Source organism: Peromyscus eremicus, chromosome 12 (genome assembly GCF_949786415.1).
Source record: "Peromyscus eremicus chromosome 12, PerEre_H2_v1, whole genome shotgun sequence".
NCBI classification, from domain to species: Eukaryota; Metazoa; Chordata; class Mammalia; order Rodentia; family Cricetidae; genus Peromyscus; species Peromyscus eremicus.
Genome location: NC_081428.1, coordinates 76,401,891 through 76,424,663, shown reverse-complemented (window position 1 = coordinate 76,424,663; position 22,773 = coordinate 76,401,891). Strand labels below are relative to the sequence as shown.

General features: G+C 38.9%; 1 protein-coding gene across 1 annotated transcript in view; it reads left to right on the top strand.

Moving 5' to 3' along the window:
- The window catches only part of Spidr (scaffold protein involved in DNA repair), a 300,139-nt gene that overhangs the window by 116,445 nt on the left and 160,921 nt on the right, over positions 1 to 22,773 (top strand). Inside the window, exon 8 of the mRNA XM_059276854.1 lies at positions 495 to 711. Coding sequence (XP_059132837.1) covers positions 495 to 711 — 217 coding nt within the window. The remainder of the gene's footprint in view (positions 1 to 494; positions 712 to 22,773) is intronic.

Below are 22,773 nucleotides of genomic sequence, written 5' to 3'. Positions count from 1 at the left end.
TTCGCCTTAGTTTATCTTCTAATTCTCTCAGATGTTCACTAGAGCAAGTGACATGATCTGTTTCATAGATGAGAAAATGGAGGAGTTGAAATCTATGTAATTTGGCCAATTCTGTAAGAAAGGCACTGCTGGAATCCAGATCAAATTCTACCCTTTTTGGTTTTTTGAGACAGGGTTTCTCTGTGTAGCTTTGTGACTTTCCTGGAACTCACTCTGTAGACCAGGCTGGCCTCGAACTCATAGAGATCCGCCTGGCTCTGCCTCTCGAATGATGGGATTAAAGGCGTGCGCCACCACCGCCAGCCAAATTCTACCCTTTTAAATCCATACCCCAAACACCCCAAAGTCCATGAACATCCCTGTATTAATTTCCTTTTCTGACACTGGTACACAATTTCTGACAGGAGCAGTTGAGGCAGGTATAGATTTTTGTTCACAAAATGTGTAGAACGCTTCTAAATGTGTGTCCCCCCCCTTCTGTCTTCAACTTCTAGGCAGAAAATCTGGTGTATTAACTGTGAAAATTTTAGAGCTACATGAGGAATGCACCATGCAAGTTGCAGTGTGTGAGCAGCTAGCAGGGCCACCAACCAGCCCTCCCGGGGGAATAGGTCCTAGACTCGGGGCCTGCCTGAAGGTTCTCTTTACCAGGGAGACTGCAGACCACCTGAGGGGGCATCCCCAGGACATCATTTACATCTTCCCTCCTTGGTGAGTACAGCAAACAGTCCAACTGTCAACTGTGCATCTGCCTCCTAAGGGGAAAACAGTTTTACTAGGAAACCTTCTGTGATTTTGTTAGAGAAATGCTAAGGGAGGAAAGCCAGGATGCGGTATGGATCTTATGTGACTGAAGTACTGAATTGTGTCCTTTTGGAACCAGAGATTCTATAATTTGGACTTAGGGAATAGGAAAAACAACCACTTGAGGGTTCTTGTCCAAGAGGTATGTTGCATGATGTATGAGCTGGCCATTTTTGTTTTTATTCTTCTTGGGAAAATAGGTGTAGTAGGAGATCTTATGTGAAAATAGATTAATAAGTATTAATTTGACATTTTCTTGGTAGCCATTTAAGAGGGAAATATAAACAGATCGGATTAATATAATCCGTTATAAGTATATAATAATATAATACTATAATTATAATTATATAATAAATATAATAGAATCTGTTACTATAAGGACATAAATATAAAAAGAACGAATTAAGTATACATAATATAGTTTGAACTCCAGGAGCATAAATAATCATTCCTGGACCAAAATTTACCAGCAATTCTAATGTTTGCTTTCTTTTTCTTGGGAGATTAGTTTTTACTGTGAAAAAAACCAACTTTATTGCTTTTGATGGATATTTATTATTAACTTTATTGGTAAAAAGTTTTACCTATGAAATTCTTAGATTCTTGGATTTGAGATTGGCTACAGATGTTAAACATTGGGCTTACCTTTCATGGTTCTTAGGATCACTTGTGAAAGGGCCTCAGGCTACCTGTGGATAGGGTGCCTGTCTTTTTACCTTCTTACCCCTTTCCTCCTCCCTTTCTCCTGGATATCTTTGTATTTAATCCTTTGAGTATTTTTTGTTACCTAATTGGAATGTAGACTTAAAAGGAAGGTTGCATAGAGTCTTGTATTTGCCCCAGAAATGACATGTGAAGTCTGGCTGTTTATATGCTATGCCATGCTTTAAGAATGGATTTTCTCTCAAGGAGAAGAATCCAGAATGCTTGTGCTAATCAGGTCAAGTGGCAGCATATTTTAATGCTGTTATTAGGCATTTTAGCAAACCTACAGATGTGAAAATACGTGAAATACAGATAATGTCATGAATTTCCTCAGAGTTTCTTGGTGTGTCTTTCTTAAAATGACCACCTCAAAAGAAAGCAGGGTTAGGGATTGAGCTCAGTGCTGGAGCACCTGCCTGTCATGCATAAGGCTAATTCATTCCCTAGTACTGGGAAAGAGCGAGACAAGGTAGGTGGGAGGGAGGGAGGGAGGGGGAGATCAAGTTAGATTTATACACATAATCAGTAACTGCAAACACATGAAAGAAGTTTGTTCTTCAAGTGTCAGTGATGCCAAATAAGACACAGCATTTGAATGTTCCTAAATGTTACTAGGACCTTGTTTAACCCTTTGTCTTAATTTTTCTGTTGCTGTGATATGACACCAAGACAGCATAAAAACTATTATTTGAGGGGGATGGAGGGATTGCTCAGTGGTTAAGAGCACCGGCTGCTCTTCCAGAGGATTTGGGTTCAATTCCTAGCACCCATGTGGCAGCTCACAACTGTCTGTAACTCCAATTCCAGGGGACCCAACACCGACACCTTCACACAGACCTACATGCAGGCAAAACATCAATGCAAATAAAATAAAAATAGAAAAAAAAAGAAACTAAAAAAAATTATTTGAGGCTTCTAGTTTCCGAGGATTAGAATTTATTTGCCATCATGGCAGGTTTCATGATGGCAGGCAGGCTTTGACAAAGTGTGCGTGAGTGCAGTTTCCCTCAGAGGCCAGAAAAGGCAGTCAGATTCCTGAGAGCTGGAGTCATAGGCAGTTGTGAGTCACTCTGCCCCGGTGCTGGGGGTCCAACTTGGGTTCTCTGTAAGAGCAAATAAGCATTCTTAACCCCTTGAGCCATGTTTCCACCCTCTGAAACTGTAATGGTCTCCCTCTATTGCAAAGAGAAATTTCCTTGATGAGGGGTGAAGACTACACTTACCTGTGGGTATAAGGGCAGATGTTTATAGATTATTGTTATAATGCACATAATTCAGGTAGAAATATACTACTGCACACATTGGGTTTTAATGCCATCCTGGTTCATATGCTTCATTGCTGGGTAGGACTGTAGGTTGCCTCCCTCCTTTGGAAGCTTGATGCTGCCTTTCTGTTGCCATAAAAGCTAGTCCCCAAGGAGGAGGCTTTCAGGTCAGTTCCACCTCAGGAGGCTCTGAGCACTGTTTCTGAAGTGCACAGTATCTTCAGTAATCAGGACTTACCTTCTACCTCTGGGAGGGAACCAAAGGCAACAGCAATAGGCTGTATGTTTTGGGCGTTTCTTAGACAGCCTTAGTCAGCAACTCCAAATAGGGCTTCTCATGTCTAGTGTTGGGATTTTTTTTTGTTAGAGGATCTGCTGATGAGAAAAGTTCATTTTATACACACACACATACACACACACACACACACACACACACACACACACACACTCACACTGGATTATAGTATTTTAGGTAAATAGTTAATAGCATTCCTTGTAGATTTTTCAGCCATCCATATTGTTATTTTACCTCCCTCTTTCTCCTGTATTTACCTTCTTCCCCTTCCTTAATGACCCCCCCTTTCCCATTTCCCTGATCAGATTACTTGTATCCTATTAATCCCCTCTCTGTTACTTCCTAGCCCCCCCATCCTGGCAATGGTCCTGTTCACTTTCCTGGTTTCTGTAGTTACCATAGGCTATGTTACTCACATCTGAATATTTGGAGCTAGGAACAGCCAATAAGAGAGAACATGTAAGGTTTTTCTACGTCTGGGTTACCTCATTCAATATGATCTTTTCTGGTTCCATCTATTTCCTCCAATTTCATGATTTCACTATTCATTACAGTTGAATAATATTTCATTGTGTAGATGTGCCATGATTTCATTATCCATTTGTTGGTCATTTCTATTTTCTCTCTGTTGAGATTAGATCAGTAATGGACATGGCTGAGTTGTTACCTGTGGAATAGATACCATGTCCTTTGAGCACATGCCAACGAGTGGTATAGCAGAATAATGGTAGATTTATTTTTAGCTTTTGGAGAATTCTCCACACTGATTTCCATAGTGGCTGCCTGATTTTGCAATCCCATCAATAATGAATGAGTGAGTCTCTTTTTCTCTGCATTCCCTCCAGCATTTGCTGTTGGTTGTTGCACTGATCTTTGCCATTCTGACTGGGATAAGATCAAATCTCAAAATTGTTTTGGTTTACATTTCTCTAAATGCTAGGCATATGAACATTTTTTTGAGATGTTTCTTAGCCATTCTTTTTTTTCTTTTGAGAATCCTCTATTCAGGTCCCAGACCTATTTTTTCATGGGTCATTTTTAAAAAGTTCATTGTATATTCTATGGGTAATTTTTTTTTAAGTTCTTTGTATATTCTGGATACTAACCCTCTGTCAGATGTATAGCGCTGTCAAAGACTCTCTTCCACTCTGTGACCTCTCTCTTCATCCAATTGATTGTATTATTTACTGCACAGAAGCTGTTTAGTTTTATGAGGTTAATTGTTGGCCTTAGTTCTTGGGCAAATGGAGTCCTATTCAGGAAGCCCTTTACTACCCCTGTATCATGTAGGGCATTGCCTATGTTTTCTTCTAGCAGTTGTAGCATTTTAGGTTTTATATTTAGGCCTTTGATCCAGTTGGAATTAATTTTTGTATAAAGTTGTAGATACTAGTTGTCTTAGTTAGGGTTTCTATTACTGTGAAGAGACACTGTGACAATGGTGACTCTTACAAAGAAAACATTTAATTGGAATGGCTCGCTTACAGTTCAGAGGTTCAGTCCATTATCATAGCAGGACACAGCAGCGGGCAGGCAGACATGGTGTTGGAGAAGTAGCTGAGAGTTCTGCATGTTGTGCAGGCAACAGGAAGTGATCTGAGACATTGGATGTGACTTGAACATATATGAGACCTCAAAGCTCGACCTCAGAGTGAAACACTGTCTCCAACAAGGCCACACCTACTCCAACGAGGCTACTTCCTAATAGTGCCACTCCCTTTAGGGACCGTTTTCTTTCAAACCACCACCCTAGTCTAATTTCATTCTTCTACACATGCTATCTTTTTCTCCAGCATGTGTTAATTGTGGGCAGCAGAGAGATGGATTTTGCTTCTTGATCCATTCAGTCAATCTTTGTATTTTATTTTGAAAATTGAGGCCTTGATATTTAAAGTTATTATTGAAGTGTGTGTTGTAGTTATCATGTTACTGAATTTTTGTGTTTTCAGTTGTATTTGGGATTTTAATAGTTATGGCTTCATATTTCTTTCCAAAGTCTCTCTGTTATGTTCATCTATCTTGTCAGCCCAAAATAATGCTTCCTGTACTTTTCCTTAGGTTCAGTTTCTTAGATATAATTTTTTTAAGGATTTTTATGTCATGGAAAAATTTTGTTCATCCTTCAATTATGGCAGATAGGTTTTCTGGGTAGTATTAGTAAGTAGTTAATATTGGTATTAGTATAGTTAGTTGTTCATCCTTCAATTATGGCAGATAGGTTTTCTGGGTAGTATTAGTAGGTAGTTAATATTGGTATTAGTATAGTTAGTAGTTTGATATTAGCGTAGGATGGCTGACATCGTCTTTTAGAACTTGGAATGCATTGCTCCTGGCTCTTCTGGCTTCCCAAGTTTCCACTGAGAAATCAGCAGTTATTCTGATGGGTTTTCCTTTATATGTCACTTGTGGCTTTTTTTTTTTTTTTTAATTTTTTCCTCTCTTGTACTTTCTTTGTTCTATATAGTTAGTGTTTTAAATATAATATGTTGTGGGGATTTTCTTTTTTGGCCTTGTCTATTTGGTGTTTTCCTGTGATTCTTATATCTGTATGTGTGTGTTTGTGTCTTTAGTTTCGCATAATTTTCTTTATGACCTTGTTGAAATTCTGGTTCTGTGCCATTGACTTGGGGTTCTTCTTTCTCATCCGTTCCTGTACTTTTGAATATTGGAATATTTCATGATGTCCCACATGTCCTTTTTGTTCCTTTCCTGTGCTTCAATTTTTTGTATGTCCCTTGCTTTTTTGGTCTAAATTATCTATTTTATCTTTGAGACCTCGTATTATGTCTTCTGCTTGATTCATTTCTACTTACAAGGCTTTCTTTTGAGTTTTGTAGTTGGGCCAATCCCAACTTCATTTCAGCTTGAGTCCTCTTTAGTGTTTCTATGTCTATTCAATGTCATTTTCAAGTCCTGGATTTTCTGTCATTTCCATCATCCTTATGTTTGTATTTTCTTTTACATCACTCAGGTATTTATTCTCATTATGCTCCTTTTCCTTAATTTTCTTGAGCTGTTTCTTTGTGTCCTCTTTAAACTTTGAGGAGGTTTATGGTGGTTCTTTTGATTTCTATGCACTGGAGTTGATCTGGGTTATTCTCATTGGGCAAATATATTGTAGGTATTCCTGCAATGAGATCCACACACAAGGACCTTGTTAGTTCTGAGTATGTTATAGATGGAGTAGGGTCAAGGAGAAGAAGAGATGTGGGATGAGCTTGGTCTACAGCTTGAGTTGAATGGAATCAGGTAGACAGAGACAGGGCTGGTGTACAGGATGTTCTTCTTGCTCTATGGTGAGGGCAGGGAAGGACAGACCAGGCTGGTGCACTGGTTTTGCAACTCAGACATAATCTTGTAGATTGCAGAACAGGTGTTTATGAAAAAAAGATGTTTATAAAAAGGTCACAGGTACTAGCAGGCTAGACTCTCGAGGGGGATGTGGGATGTCTGGGTATGGAATGGGGTGGTGGAGGTGGTTCAAAGGGTCATGTGAGTGGATGAAGATAGGGCAGGTCCTGGTGGAAGCCTAGACATTGACTGTGATTCAGGAGGAGGACTAGGCAGGGGCACAGGATGTCTGACCTATTGGGAACCTAGACTTTGGCTGCTGCAAGGTGCTAGTGGTCAGATTAGACTGGAGCACTGGCTGTGGGACCCAGGCTAGATCTGATGGGGTTCAAAAAAACAAGTATTGGGTATTGGAGTATATTTACCAGGATATACCCTGGAGGAGAATGTGGCATGTCTGGGTGTGGAATGGGGTGGTGGTGTGCAAAGGATAGACAATTCCTGAAAGAAGCCTCGATGTTGGCTATGGTGCAGGAGAGGTATTGTGACTAGGCTGGGGCAAGGGAATTTGCACCCTGTGGTAGCTATTACAAGTTGCCAGTGGCTGGACTGGCATAGGCTACTGGCTATAGGATCCAGGCTAAATCTGGGGGTTTTGGAGAAACAGTTATGGGTTATAGGTGGTATTCACCAGGCTGGAACCTGAAGGGGGACATTCTAAGTCTGGGTATGGAGTGAGATGGTGGAGGCAGCCTCTGTTGGCTTTTTTCTAATTATCATTTGTTTATCTACTACTCTTTGTGAGATAATGTGTCTCATATTTACTCATATACTTGTGTTCATATTGTTTCTTCCTGTATAGGGTTTCTTTAAATATTTTTGATAATGTGGTTATGAATCCTTTCAGTTTGTGATTTTTATGGAAGACCTTTATTTTGTTTTCAATTCTGAGGAATAACTTCTGGATATACTGTGTTGAAAATTATTGTTGTTTAGGCCTTGAAATACATTATTACATGTCCTCCTGGCCTTAAAACCCTTTCTGCTGAGATTCAGCTATCATTTTTGTGGCTTTGCCTTACAAGCATATTCAGGCTTTTTTCTTGCAGCTTTCACTATTCTCTGTTTTGTGTTTTTGGAACCAGCAATATAACTTCAAGAGTTTATTTTCTAGTTATAAATGCTTAAGCTTCTGCATTCTTCCCATAACTAAATGTTCTTGTCTTTTCCAATATTTGGAAACTTTTTATTTCTCTGAATCTGTTTTCTGTACTTTTAGCCTACTCATCTATTCCTTTGTCTAAAGTGTCCCAAAGGTTCTAGACAATCCCTCCCTCCCTCCCTCCCTCCCTCCCTCCCTCCCTCCCTCTATTGCTACCTGAGTGTGATAATTCATCAGCTTGTCTTCAATATATTTGTTTATTCTTCTGCTTGATTTAGTCTTTTGGTGGGGCTTTAAAGTAAGGTTTTGTTGTGTTTGATTTTTGACTTACTGAGCAAGTCATTTGTTATTTTTGTTTGTTTATTTTTGCAATTTATTGAAATCTTTTATGCCCCGTGTCTTACTTAGGGTTTCTATGGCTGTGAAGAGACACCATGACCATGGCAATTCTTATAAAGGAATACATTTAATTGGGTCTGGGTTACAGTTTCTGAGGTCTAGTACATTATCAGCATGGTGGGACATGGCGGCGTGCAGGCAGACATGGTGCTCGAGAATGAGCTGAGAGTTCTACATCTTGATCTGCAGGCTGCAGAAGAGACCGGTGTACTAGGTGTAGGTTGAGCATATATAAGACCATAAAGCCTGCCTCCATGGTGACACACTGTGGTCATATTGTGTTCCCCAAAATACTGTGTACCCTAATAAACTTATCTGGGGTCAGAGAACAGAACAGCCACTAGATATAGAGGCCAGAAAATGTGGTGCACACTCCTTTAATCCTATCACTTGGGAGGCATGGATCTCTGTGAGTTCAAGGCCGCACTGGAAATAGCCAGGCATGGTAACAAGAGCCTTTAATCCCAGGAAGTAATGGCAGAAAGCAGAAAGGTAGATAAGGCGTGAAAACCAGGAACTAGAAGCTTTTGGCTGGTTAAGCTTTTAGGCTTTTGAGCAACAGTTCAGCTGAGATTCATTCTAGATGAGGACTGAGAGGCTTCCAGTCTGAGGAAACAGGATCAGCTGAGGAATTGGCAAGGTGAGGAAGCTATGGCTTGTTCTGCTTCTCTGATCTTCCAGCATTCACCCCAATATCTGGCTTCAGGTTTGTTTTTATTAATAAGAACTTTTAAGATTCTTGCTACATCTGGCGCCCAAAGTTTGTGGGGTGAATTCATGAAAAAGCCGCTTTCTTGTGGCCTTGCAGGCCCCAGCTCAGACCCGAGCTACACGTTGCCAGTTGTGGTGATGCACGCTGGATCCCGAGTTTGAGGCCAGCCTAGGAGGCTTGCTAAGAAGAAGCTTCAGCTGGGGCTGAGCCACAAACAGTGGTGGGACTATGGAGGCAGCAGCTGCTGCTCTGAGTTGCAGGCTGCTTCTCATCATATTGGTCCCTGTGGTGATGCTGCTACCTGGGATGAAGAGTTTACTGCTGCTTGTTCAGAGAAGAATTGCCAAGACTATCGAGTTACAAGAAAGCATCAGCAAAAGTCAGTTGGAAAAGTTTGGCAAGACAAATGGTGGGGAGAAATTGTTGTGAAGATATTCTCTTCTAGGGAAGAACATTCATGGTTCCGAGAGACAGATATTTATCAGACTGTGATTGCTTCAAACCACAGAGGAGGAAAAACAAAAAAAAACAACAACAACAATAAGCGTCTTCAGGGAACCATGACCACACCTAACAGCAACTTTGAAATCTTCAAACGGATGACGGGACCCCACAAAGATATTCCACATGGTCTGTGGTAAAGCCATTAAGCTGATTAACACCATGGAAAGTTCAATTTTGGACTACAAACTGCTCAGGACAATTTCGAGATGGCTAGCTGAGATGATCCAGATTCACAGACTACTTGAACAAGGACTTGAAACAAGCCCTGCATTTTCTCATTATGCAGCGACTGGACAAATTATACAGGACTTGATAATTAACTCAAATTTTTTTTCAGGATCCCCTAAAGACGTCTTCACCCCCAGAAAGCAGGAAGTAATTTTAGGAAAACGACGCCCTTATTCCCAAAAGGTGGGGTGGGTGTTTTTTGGTCGTTCAGTGGCTTATGGATAATTGTCATTGTTTAAGGTGGTTGGTTACAAGTTGTTAATTGTTAATGGTCAGGAAAAAAGCTGAATAAGGAGATTAGATTCAGAGTTTTTGTTTAAAAAGGAAAAAAAAAAGAGAATATAGATATGAGGTAGATCATTGAATCTACCCTGAGAAAAAAGATAAAGAAATAATAGGATAAATGGGTAGATCATTGAATTTACTCTAAAAAGAAAAAGGGGAAGATATAAAAATGACAAAAGGTAGAGAATATGGGTATAATAAGACAAAAAGGGAGATTATTGAATCTACTTTTAAAAAGGAACTACTTGTTTTATATAGGATAAGTAATGAAAATTTTTTGTCTGAGTTTATCCAATGTTACTGGACTGGACATTGTTAATATATATTAATGGAGTTTTTCATCTGAATCTGTCAAATGTTAATGGACTAGACATTGTTAATGTAATTCTTGACTGTATATATTGTATATACTTATTGGATATAGTTTTTCTTGTATTAGTTATAAGCTTTTTTAATTTTAGACAAAAAAGGGGAAATGTGGTGATATTGTGTTCCCCAAAATATTGTGTACCCTAATAAACTTATCTGGGGTCAGAGAATAGAACAGCCATGAGATATAGAGGCCAGGAAATGGTGGTGCATACGCCTTTAATCCTATCACTTGGGAGGCAGAGATCCATCTGGATCTCTGTGAGTTTAAAGCCACACTGGAAATAGCCAGGCATGGTGACTCATGCCTTTAATCCCAAGAAGTGAGGGCAGAAAGCAGAAAGGTATATAAGGCATGAAAACCAGGAACTAGGTGGGTTAAGCTTTCAGGCTTTAGAGAAGCATTTCAGCTGAGATTCATTCTGGATAAGGACTCAGAGGCTTCCAGTCTGAGGAAACAGGATCAGCTGAGGAATTGGTGAGGTGAGGAAGCTGTGGCTTGTTCTGCTTCTCTGATCTTCCAGCATTCACCCCAATAACTGGCCCTAGGTTTTGTTTTTATTAATAAGACCTTTTAAGATTCATGCTACAACATGCTTCTTCTAACAAAGGCCACACCTCCTTGTAAAGATTTGTCACTCAAATTTATTTAATAAAATGCTGACTGGCCAATAGCCAGGCAGGAAGTATAGGTGGGGTGAACAAACTAAGAATGCCGGGAAGAGGAAGGGCGGAATCAGGAGTTGCCAGCCAGATGCAGAGGAAGCAAGATGAGAATATCAAACTGAGAAAAGGTACCAAGCCATCTGGCTAAGAATAGATAAGAATTATGGATTAATTTAAGTGTAAGAGCTAGTCAGTAATAAACCTGAGCTAGTGGCCAAACAGTTATAATTAATATAAGCTTCTGTGTAGAAATTTGGGAAGTGGCTGCTGGGTATTTGGTAGTTGTTAGTGGAGCAGAAACTTCCACCTATACCTCCTAATATTGTCACTCCCTATGGGCTAAGCATTCAAACACATGAATCTATGGGGACATACCTCTTCAAACCATCACACCCTGTACTGTTACTTTTGATTCAGCTATTTATGTCTTCATTGAATTCATTGCTGAGTTTAAAAATTAGCCTTGGGAATTTTTTTTTCTCCATCCTCCTCTTTCAACTTTAGGAGTTAGGACCTTTTAGGGGAGTCATGTTACGTTACCTTACTGTTTGAGTACTTCTGGTACTATGTTGCCTAACTTTTGCTGTAAATATCTCTTCCACTTTGATGCAATGATCTTATTGAATAACTATTTCAGAGGGATTGGTGTCCAATACCATTCAGAGAAGGTATAATAAGACACCATAACAACAGCATGAGGAAAAACACATGTAACATATTATGATTTTTAATCTTTATTGTTAGCTTGACTGGATTTAGACATGGATACATACATCTGAATGTATCTATGGGGATCTCCCTAGAAAGTTTAACAGAGAAGGGGAGACTCACCCAGAGTGTCCCTGGCACCATTTCATGATGAGTGAGACTGTTGGTGCAGTGTGACCACCTGTCTCCATTCCTGCATCCATGCCTTCATGCCTCCATGATGGGCTAGACCCTCAAACTGTGAACCAGAACAAACCCTTCTGTCCTTAAATTGTTTTTTGCCAAGTATAATGTCAGGTCACAGCACCAAGAAAATTGACTAATACAGAAAATGCAATTAGAAAAAAACACTGTATCCATCTAAAAATTATTCACCAATAAGTTATAAGTAATAAAATGGTGAAACAAAATGAGGGGCAGGAAAAGGAAAGCAAGCAGCAGGGAAGGAAAAAATTGAGTGAAATATGGAAAATATATGGAAAATGAAATACAGAAAAGAACAAGAATTTAAAAATATTTAGTTAAGATGATTTTAAAGGTAAATAAATTAGATAAAAATAAAAATAACTCGAAAGTATTCCTAGCTGTAGAACTTTCATTGGAAAAGCTTCTTTCCAGGTTTTCTCATACTGGAATCTGCCAGGTTGCATGGATCTGGGGTCGATTGTCATTTCTCTTTGTTCCCACCCGACAGTTGTTGATGTCTGAGAGCTGAGAGCAGGGCAGTCAATGGTATGTTGTCAGTAACAGGGCTACACTTCCTTTAGAAATGTCACAGATATGCTTATTTGCTAATCCCCATGAGTTTCACATCCTGAGGGTCTTCCTGTGTCTCCTTCTCAGTCTGTATACCATGAGGTGCTGTGAATTGCTTTCTCTAAATGTGAGGACCAAACATAATATTGAATTCTTCACCAGCTTTGTTAAGTCATGTAAAGTCACAGGAACTGAGCAGTCCACAGTCTTCTGACTTATTCCTAGAAATAAAATTTAGCCTCTGAAAAGCAACTGCAGAAACTGAGCAGTCTGTTGCCTTCAGGTTGCACATTCTCCAATGCAGTACCAGCAATAATTGTAGGTCAGGAGTCTGGTTCAAAGACATCAAAGTTAGTTACCAAACACTGGCCTATCAATAGCTCAAGCTCTCCACAAAATAAAACTTAGAAAGTTTTCCTCTTTCCATGATGATCTTTTGTGTCCATTTCCCACTCTTTACACTGACAGGGTATCCTCAAGGATTCTGGATTGTGACTGATCCATGTTTTCTGAGCCTACTCTCAAATAATCGGCCTCTTCTTGCAATGGAGTCCTGGGTAAAGCAAATGCTGCAGTGAATTGAGCCAACAATTCAGAAGGAGCCTCTTTCATACTAAACCTTCCCATGGAAGTTTCTCTGTGGCTGTGACGGCCAGTATCCTGTTATTGGGGCTACCTTTACTGATACAATGCTTGCTTTGTCAGGGTCTGCTCTTTCAAAGGCAACCAAAATTGTCTGTCAGACAAGACTGTTGTTTCTGGAACATAGATAAAATTGGCAGTTAGTGATAAAAGATGAAAATGGGCATTGTCGCATGTGCCTTGACAACAAGTATTGTTTAAAAAGTCTCTTTTAGGCTAAAACGAAAAGATAACAACGTCTTGAAACCAAAAAAAAAAAAAAAAGACAATAATAGTATTAATGGTTTTTTGGGTTTTTTTTTCTTTGTTTTGTTTTGTTGTTTTTAGTTTGGTGTTTTTGAGACAGGATTTCTCTGTGTAGCCCTGGCTGTCCTGGAACTCTCTTTGTAGACGAGGCTGGCCTCAAACTCAAAGAGATCTGCCTGCCTCTGCCTCCTGAGTGCTGGAATTAAAGGTGTGTGTTACCACTGCCCAGCATTAGACAATACTGGTAAAGGTAGATATAGATAAATATAAAAGCCATTTTTCTTGTGGTTTTGGTATTATTTGTAATTTTTGTCATGTATGATTATATAAGCAAATGCACTCTATATTAATGACAAATTTATGTTAATAGGTATATAATGTGTATAAAGAGTAATCTGTGACAACAACATGAAGAAAGGAGGGATAGAGATGTGTAAGAACAGAATACTTGCATACCATTGAAACTTGCTAAGTATTAGCCAAAATAAGTTCTTAGAAGTTCAGGATATTGATTCAAATCCCAAAGATAAAAATTAAGAAAATGACTAAAGGCCATGAGCTGGCTCAGCAAGTAAAAGTGCTTTGTGTGTAAGCTAGACACAACCTACTTTGATGCTTTTCTCATACAATATGTCCTGATTACAGCTTCCCTTTCCTTTACTCCTTCGTTCATCTCCACCTACCCTCCCTGAATCCACTCCCTTCCTATCTCTCATTAGAAAAGAACAGGCCTCTAAAAGATAACAACCATATATAACAAAATAAAATATAATAAGGTAAAGCAAAAACCATCACGTTGAGGCTGGACAAGGCAAACGAACAGAAAGAAAAGAGCCCTGGGAGAAGGCACAAGAATTGAAGACCTACTTGTTCACACACTCAGGAGTCCCATTAAAATACTAAAACTGAAAGTTATAATGTATACTCAGGTGAGCTGGTGCAGACACCTGTGCTTGTTGCTTCAGTCTCTGTAAGTTCATTGATGGCTGAGCAAGACATTGATCTATGGGTATAGCAGAATATCATTAGGAGTCATTTTATCACCTTTGTTTTGTTTTGTTTTGTTTTTACCCTAAGGTCTCTGGTTCTTAGTCACCAAGCAGTGTTGGGTATGGGTTTCATCTCATGGAGTGGACCTTAAGTCAAACCAGATACATCAGTTAGCTACTCCCACAAACTTTGTCCCATTGTTGCCGTAGCATATTTTGTAGCAGGACAGCATTGTAGATCAAAGTTTTTGTGGCTGGGTTGGTGTATGCGTTTCTCTTTTGGTACACTGCAGAGTACCTTCCTGTACTAGGATGTAGGAGTAAAGGCTCTATGTAGGCACTAGCTCAACCTTTCCATATTTAGTGAGTTGTGTGGATGTTGTCTTCTGCAATGAGTCTTACTGTCAGATGGTGGAGAGCAGCCTATTGCCTTAGTAACAGCCTGGGTTGTTTGGGGATTTCCATGGCACTCCTTTGGGCAACAACGCAGTTGAATGTAACCCAATCCTGATAATGGGAGTTTCATTTGGTGGCAAGAGATGGCCAGCTGGGACTCCGTCTCCCTTATTATTTTGAGACTTGATTTGGATCACTTTCATATATTTTAGGAAGTTTCCACTGCACTAGGTTTCCATACTACCCCTCCAATGCCCCTCAATTCTAATTGGAGAGAGCTGACTTTAAAAAGTTGTTCTCTGACGTCTACCTGCATGCCATGGCATGCATGTGCACACGCTCCACACATTCACACACACTAATAATAATAATAAGAATTTTTTCAGAAAGAAAAAAGAAAATAATTCAGTGAAAAAGAACAAAGGACTTTAAAAATATTACAAAAATAAAAATAAACAGTAATAAATAACTGAAGAACAAGAAAGAATATAGGACATATAGCAAACTATTAATAGATAAAGTAACAGAGTAAACTCTTTATAAATGATTACATTAAATGTGAATGAATTAAACTGAACTTTTAATATTTTTATTTATTCTTTGAGAGTTTCATATACTACATTTTGATCATATTCTTTCCTTTTTCTTCATTCCTTCAAGATCTTGCCCTACCTTCTTCCCTACCAAGATTCATTTTTTTCTCTTACTTAACAAACATGGAGGGCATTTTATGTTCTCTCACTCCTGCTGAGCATGGAGGCTGCCCTAGGTTGTAGTGGTTATACCCAATGCCACTCCAGTGAAGAAAACTGATTTTTCCTTTTTTCAGTAGCTATCAGTTGTGACTAGCTTGTTGACTACTCCCCCTCCTCTTGCCTCCTTGCACAGTCTGTGAGTTCCCATGTCCATCTGGCCTGTTACATTTGAAAAGCAGTTTCCTTGAAGTTGTTCACTTTGGGCTTTTATACTCTTTGCACTCTCTTCCACATAGATCCTTGAGACAGACAACAGACAGACAGTGACAGAGACAGACAGAAACAGGGAGAGAGACAGAGACAGACAGACAGACAGACAGACAGACAAAGACGGGGGTGGGGGTGGGGGGAGAGAGAGGAGTTATGATACAGATATCCTATTTAGGGCTGAACATTCCAGCAGCTGTTTTTCTCTGTATTGAATTGTAGGTTTCATGGTTAATTACCATCTATTGTAAGAAACTGCTTCTCTACCAAGGGTTGAATGCTGTACTGATCTTTGGGTATAGAAAAATGTCATTTGGAGTCAGTTTATTGCTATGTTCCTTTAGCAAAACATTTGTAGCAGGTTTTCCCCTAAGGCCCATGAACTGTCTAGCCTGAGGGTTTTTAGCCTAGTTGACAGTGTGAGGTATGGTTTTCATCTTGTGGAGCAGATTTGAAATCCAATCAAAAAGTAATTGGTTGCTCCCATAACATTCCTGTTAGTATTGCACAAGTGCATACTTTGCAGGCAGGTTGTTACTATGGTTTGCAGGTTCATAGCTGGATGTGATTGATGATGACTTTTCTCCTCTGGGAGCATGTGTGCACTTCCTTAGTAAGAGTGATGATTTCAATTGAGATCCAGCTAGTTTTCTCCATGTTCTATGATGTAAATATGTGGTGTCTTCAGTAATAGGATCTTACCATCAAATTGTGGAGAACCCAAAATACTGACAATAGTCTGCAATGTGGTGATGGTGGTGGTGGTGGTGGTGGTGCTAGAAGACCCAGTTGGCCAACAACTCAAAAACATGTAACTCTTGCTTGGTACTGGAGCTTTTATTTGGTAACATATCATATCTAGTTGGGAAATCTCCACACCTCATTGTTTAAATGGTAGCTCCATTTAAATTCTGTTCATCTATGCATGTATTTTAGGAAGCTTCTTCAGTGGCAGTTTTCTGTATGGCTTTTAAAAGAGGTCTTTAGTGTTAATCATCTATTCCCTGTTTTCCATTCCCATACCTATTTTAATTTTCTCTTCTTTATCTGTTGATAACACTATATGATATTTCCCTTTTCTTGGAAGAGCACCTCCTACCCTCCAGTTCGTTACTAGCTACCTAGCCTCTATGGGCATTCAAAATGAAACTTACATATCTAAAGCTTAAAAACTAACATCCAGAATATAAGAGAAAACATGTAATACTTGTCTTTCTAGGTGTGGATCATCAGGCTCAGCATGATTGCTTCTAATTATCCATCTACCTTCAGATTTCATAATTCTGTTTTTCTTAAGAGCTGAATAATGTGTAAATACATCACATTTTCATTATCCATCAGTTAATGGACATCTAGGCAGTTTCCTTTTCCTGGCTATTGTGAATAGAGCAGCTATGAAAAAATGGATGAGCAGGTATCTCAGTAGTAAGATATAGAGTCCTTTGGGTATATGCTCAAGAGTAGTATAAGCTATATTTATCATATGGTAGACCTTATTTCTAGCTTTCTACCCCCCACCTCTCTTGGAATCTGCACTGATTTAAATATTGTCCATACCCTTAATACTTTCACCCGTAATGAATAAGTATTTCCTTTTCCCTGCATCCTTGAATATCTGCTGTATTTTTTTTTGAAATTATTGTTAATCTTGCCCATTTTGACATCCTTGAATATCTGCTGTATTTCTTTTTTGAAATTATTGTTAATCTTGCCCATTTTGACCTGGTAAACTAAAATCTCAAAGTAGTTTTATTTTGCATGTCTCTGATGGCTAAGTGTAGCATGAATCTTAAAGAGTCTTATTAATAAAATCAAACCCGAGGCCAGTTATTGGGGTGAATGCTGGTAGATCAGAGAGACAGAACAAGCCACAGCTACCTCACCTCGCTGGATCCTCAGCTGGTCTTGTCTCCTCAGACTGGAGTCCTCATCCAGAATGGGTCTCAGCTGAATTCCTGCTCAAAAGCCTGTATGCTTAACCAGCCAAATGCTTAACCAGTCAAATGCTTATAGTTCCTGGTCCTCACACCTTATATATCTTTCTGTCTTCTGCCATCACTACCTGGGATTAAAGACTCACTCCCTGGGATTAAAGGCATGTGTCACCATGCCTGGCTGTATCCTTGAACACATGGATTTCTGCCTCTGGAATGCTAGGATTAAAGACGTGTGCTACCACTGCCTATCCTCATGTTTAATATTGTGGCTGCTCTGTCTCTGACCCCAGATAAGTTTATTAGCATGCACAATATTTGGGGGAATACAATACCACAGCTAAGTATGTTGAACCTATTTTAAAGGAGGCAGAGCCAGGAGGATCTCTGTGAGTTCGAGGCCAGCCTGGGCTACCAAGTGAGTCCCAGGAAAGGCGCAAAGCTACACAGAGAAACCCTGTCTCGAAAAACAAAAACAAAAACAAAAACAAACAAACAAAAAATTTCTCAGCCCTTTGCTTTTCATCTTTTATTTCTGTTTGTTTCTGTGCCTCATGTTTTAACTGGACTTGTTTTCTTGCTATTCAGATTGTTTTAGTTCTTTGATAGTCTATATACTAACCCTTTATCAAGTGTGTGTGTATGTACATACATTTATATATACATGTATACACTATCCATATATATGCATGTCTGTGTGTGTATAATTTATTAAGTTTTACAGTGATCCTTTTGGAGTCGAGTTTCATTCAGGGTGAGAGAGGGACTCTAGTTTCATTCTTTGACATGAAGCTGTCCACTTTGATCATCATCATCTATTGAAGATGCTGTCTTTCTCTAGTTTGTACTTTTGGTTTCTTTGTCAGAAATTAGGTGTTGGAAGCTGTATGGATTTAGATCTGGGTCTTCAGTTCTATTCTGTTGACCACTGTGTCTGTTTTTATGCCAATACCATGCTTATACTACTAAAGGTCTGTAGTGCAACTTGAAATCTGGGATTATAATACCTCCAGCATTTCTTTTGTTTTCAGGATTGTTTTAGCTATCCTGGGATTGTGTTTTGTTTTGTTGTTTTCCATAGGAAGTTTCAGATTATTTTTTCAATTTTTTTCAGTATTTTGTTGTGGATTTTGATTGGGGTTACATTAAATCTGTAGATTGCTTTTGTAGATGGGCCATATTCATAATATTCTGCTGTTCCATGAGCTTTGTTGGGGAGGGTGTCTTAATTTTCAGATGTTTTCCTTTTTCTTTTTCTTTCTTTTTTTTTTTTTAATGCCATGTCCTGGAGTTCCTATTATACAAGTATTTCACTTCCTTATTTGGGTGTTATTCCAAAAAAATTTTTTTTGAGGCTGTTGTGCAGGTTTTTTCTTATTTTTCCTCTGTACGTATGACATTTGTATAGAAGAAGACTACTGATTTTTGTGTATTAATTTTACATCCTGCTATTTTGCTGAAAGTGTTTAGAAGTTTTCTGAAGAGTCTTTTAGGATCTTTTGTGTCTAAAATCATATCATCTGCAAATACAGATGCTTTGACTCCTTCACTTTCCTACTCAACCCCCCTTTGTTTCCTTCAGTTGTCTTATCCCTCTAGCTATGACTTCAAGTACTATATTGGATACATATGGAGAGAGTAGATATCTTTATCTTGTTCCTAATTTTAGTGGAAATGCTATATGTTACATATTTTGTTGACTGTGGACTTGATGTAAATTGCCTTTTATGTCCCTTGAATCTATAATCTCTCCAGGACTTTTATCATAGTTTCTGCTTTAATTCCTGCCTCCAGATTCCTGCCTTGGGTTCCTGCCTTGGCTTTTTTCTGTTATCAACTGTGACCTATGATGTAAGCCAAATAAATCCTTTCCTCCTCAAGTTGCTTTTGGTCATGGTCTTTATTACAGCAATATAATGCAAACTAGAATAGATGCTATTTAATTTCAGAGTTTCTACATTTACTTTTTGTCTGGGTAACTTGTCTAGTAAAAGTCAGGCATTAAAGTCATCCACTCTTACTGTGTTATAGTCTAGTATGTGATTTTAGATCTATATGGTATTTCTTTTATGAAACTATATGGTCTTCTGCTTGGTGCTTGTGCTGGCTAGTAAAGGACACAAACTGGAGTCATTTTGGCAGAGGGAACCTCAAATGAGAAAATTCTCTAACCAGATTGGCCTGTAGATAAGTCTGACAGGCATTTTCTTGATTGACTATTGATGTTGGAGGATCCAGCCCATTGTGGGCAGTGCCACCTCTGGACAGATGGTCCTGGGTAATATAAAAAAGCAGGCTGAGAGCCATGATGAGCAAGCCAGTAAGCAGTGTTCCTATATGATCTTTGCATCAGTTCCTACATCCAGGTTCCTATCTTGAATTCCCTCCGACTTCCCTGAATGATGGACTACAAGGTGTAAGATGAAATAAACCCTTTCCTCCCCAAATTGCTTTTGGTCATGGTGTTTTATCACAGCAGTAGAAACTCTTAACTAAGACAGTAAGTAAATATTAGAATTGTAATGTTCCTTTGGTGGATTTTTCTTTTATGAGTATGTGGTGTCCCTCCCTATCTCTTCTGATGAATTTTGGGTTGAAGTCCAACTTGGCAGATATTAAAATTGCTACGACTTTTCGTTGCATCTTTTTACCCTAATGTAGTATCTGCTTGATGGTGTGCTGCTCGTCTTGGAGGCAGCAAAAAGATGGATTGTTCTTTCTACTCCAGTCTGTCCACCTATGTCTTTTTATTAGGCAAGTGGGACAATTAACAAGGAGATTTATTACTGAACATTGTGCCATTTGTTTTGTTTGTTTGTAGATCCTGTGGGTTTTTTTTGGACACTTTTTGTTTAATTGTTCTGTTCGTGCTGAAAAGTCAGGGGTTATGCTTATGGACTTGCCTGTATTTTTACTTGTTCTTTTTCAATTTCAGCTTTTTTTTTTTTAATCTTTTCTTTGATCTGTGCATGTAGTGTTTGATTATTTTATGTTTCTTTTCTTCTGAGCAGGGCTCTGTGACATTCTAGGGACTAACAGTGGAGAGTGGTGGCTAATGTTAGGCATGTGGGTGGGCTGACTGGCTGTTTTTTCCTGCATAAATTAAGACTCGGGTTTAGATTCCTAGCTGAAATTCTGGTTAGAACTCTGAAGTCAGATCTCAAGCAGTCCCAGATTGGTGGCTGATAGGGAAGTAGGTTGAGGAGAGAAGTGACTCTGGACATCTTTGAGTAGGGTTCATTATGAGGCTCCACATGGTTCTGGTCATGATCCTGGGTGCCTAGCGGTGGGTAGTGTGCTGTTGGCTCTGGGATTCACTACCTGAAGTTCTGGCTTGGAGAACTCTGGGTTCAAACTTAGAAGCAGTCCCAGATCTTCAGGATGTTGCTGATAGTGGAGCAGTCTTCAGAAGGGGACTGACTCTAGAGGTGTCTTAGTAGGTTTCAGATTCTACCTCCACACAGTCCTAGGCCTAGTGATGAGCATATGGCTGACATGGGGCAGGCAAGGTTTGGGTGGTGGGGTGTTCTAGGTGTGGGTGAATTGGCTTTAGCATTCCTTACCTGAAGTTCTGCTTGGAATTCTGGGATCAGACTTCAAGCAATCCCACATCAGTGTAAGGGATGTGGACTTAAAATTCAATTATTAAGTCAGAGTATTGTAGATAGGACGTGTTAGAGAACCATGATCTATTTGTGTACACTTTGGAAAAGACTCAATTTAAACATAAAGAAATTCATAGTGAAAGAATAGAAAGGATATTCTATACAGCTATTAAATAAAAGAATCCTGGGATGACTATATTGTCAAAGAAAAAAGAATTTAAATTCTAAAAGTTCATGAGATAATTGATTACATTCATTAAAGATACAGTATAGCTAAAAATGTGCCAATTCTGAATATTTCTGGATCTAACAAAGGGAGTGAAATTATGAAATACTATGAAGTGAAAATTGACAGAGTCAAATGGAGATATGGACAATTTCATAATATTTGGTGGAGACTCCAGTGCCCTGCTTTAAATAATGGACAAAGCAAGTAGAAGACCACTAAGGAAATGGAGTACTCAAAAAAGCAGTATAATACACATGTACAGCGCTTCATTCAAAACCAGCACACAAAATATTCTCCAGGTTAGACTATATAAGTCATGGACTGAGTTGTGTTCCCATAATGTTCATATGACAAAATCCTACCTCCTTTCTGTTTTAGGATGTGACTGTATTGCAGATAAGGTGTTCAAGGGGTAATTAAGGTAGCATTGTCATGTGAGTCCTAGTCAGTATGGTAGCTATCTATACAAGAAGGAAAGTCAACAGCATAGTACACATAGAGACAGTTCCATGTGAGTTCTGAGCAAGTGATAAGACAAGGCAGAGGTGTTTGAAAACAACAACCCACTGACAGCTTGGATTACTAACATCTAGAACTATGAAGGAGTTTTTAATACATCCAATCTGTGGTATTATGTTTTGGTAACTCTTTGCTAAGCTAATTATCAGTTCTCCTTTTTATTTAAAATTTTAAATTGTTTTGAGAATCTCAAACATGAATACTATATTTATATCATTTGTACCCATCCCTCTCCCTCTACAACTTTTCTTTGCCCCTCAATTCCATCTTAAATTTATGTTTATAGTTATTATACACAAACACACACACAACACACTTTGCTCATTTAGTGGTGCTCATATGTAAATATGTTCAGAGCTCACCGTTTGGGATTGAATAACTTATCAGGGAGCTCATTTCTAGGGAAAACTGATTCTCTCTCAGGAGATATTGATTACCTGTAGCTGTTTTTTTCTAGGGGATGGACCTTATGAAATTCCCTTATCCATGTTGGTATGTCACCTTGTTGGAATTGTCATTATATGGGTCTTGTTTAGTCAAACAAATTGTTGAGATTTCATTGGTATGAATTACTTGTCATGTTTCAGGGACACCATCTAAGCAGACATCCTAGTCCTCTATCTCTCTCATTCACTCTGCCCCCTCTCCTGATATTCCCTGAGTCTTACATGTAAGGGTTGCATTGTAGATACTTCTATTCAGGCTGGGCAATCCAAGGTCACTTTAATGCTCAATCTTACTGTATTTTAAAAGATTGAAAAAAATCTCCTCCCTCTCATTTTGTTATTATTAACAGCAGTTGAGAGAAAACATGTGGAATGTACATGTGTTTTAGGTCCATCCGTTTACCTTTAGATTTCATGATTTTACTTTTCTTTACAGATGAATACAGTATTCCATTGTGTGTATGTACACATCTCCATTAGCCGTTCATCTGTGGAAGGTCATTAAGCTGTTTCATTTCTTACTTATTGTGAATAGAGCAGCTGTGAAAAGATGGAACAAGTTCCTCTGCACTAGGTTGTCAAGTGCTTTGGGCTTACACTGTGGAGTGTGTACCTGTTCATTGGGAGGATGTCTATTTAGTTGTTTTGAGGATTCT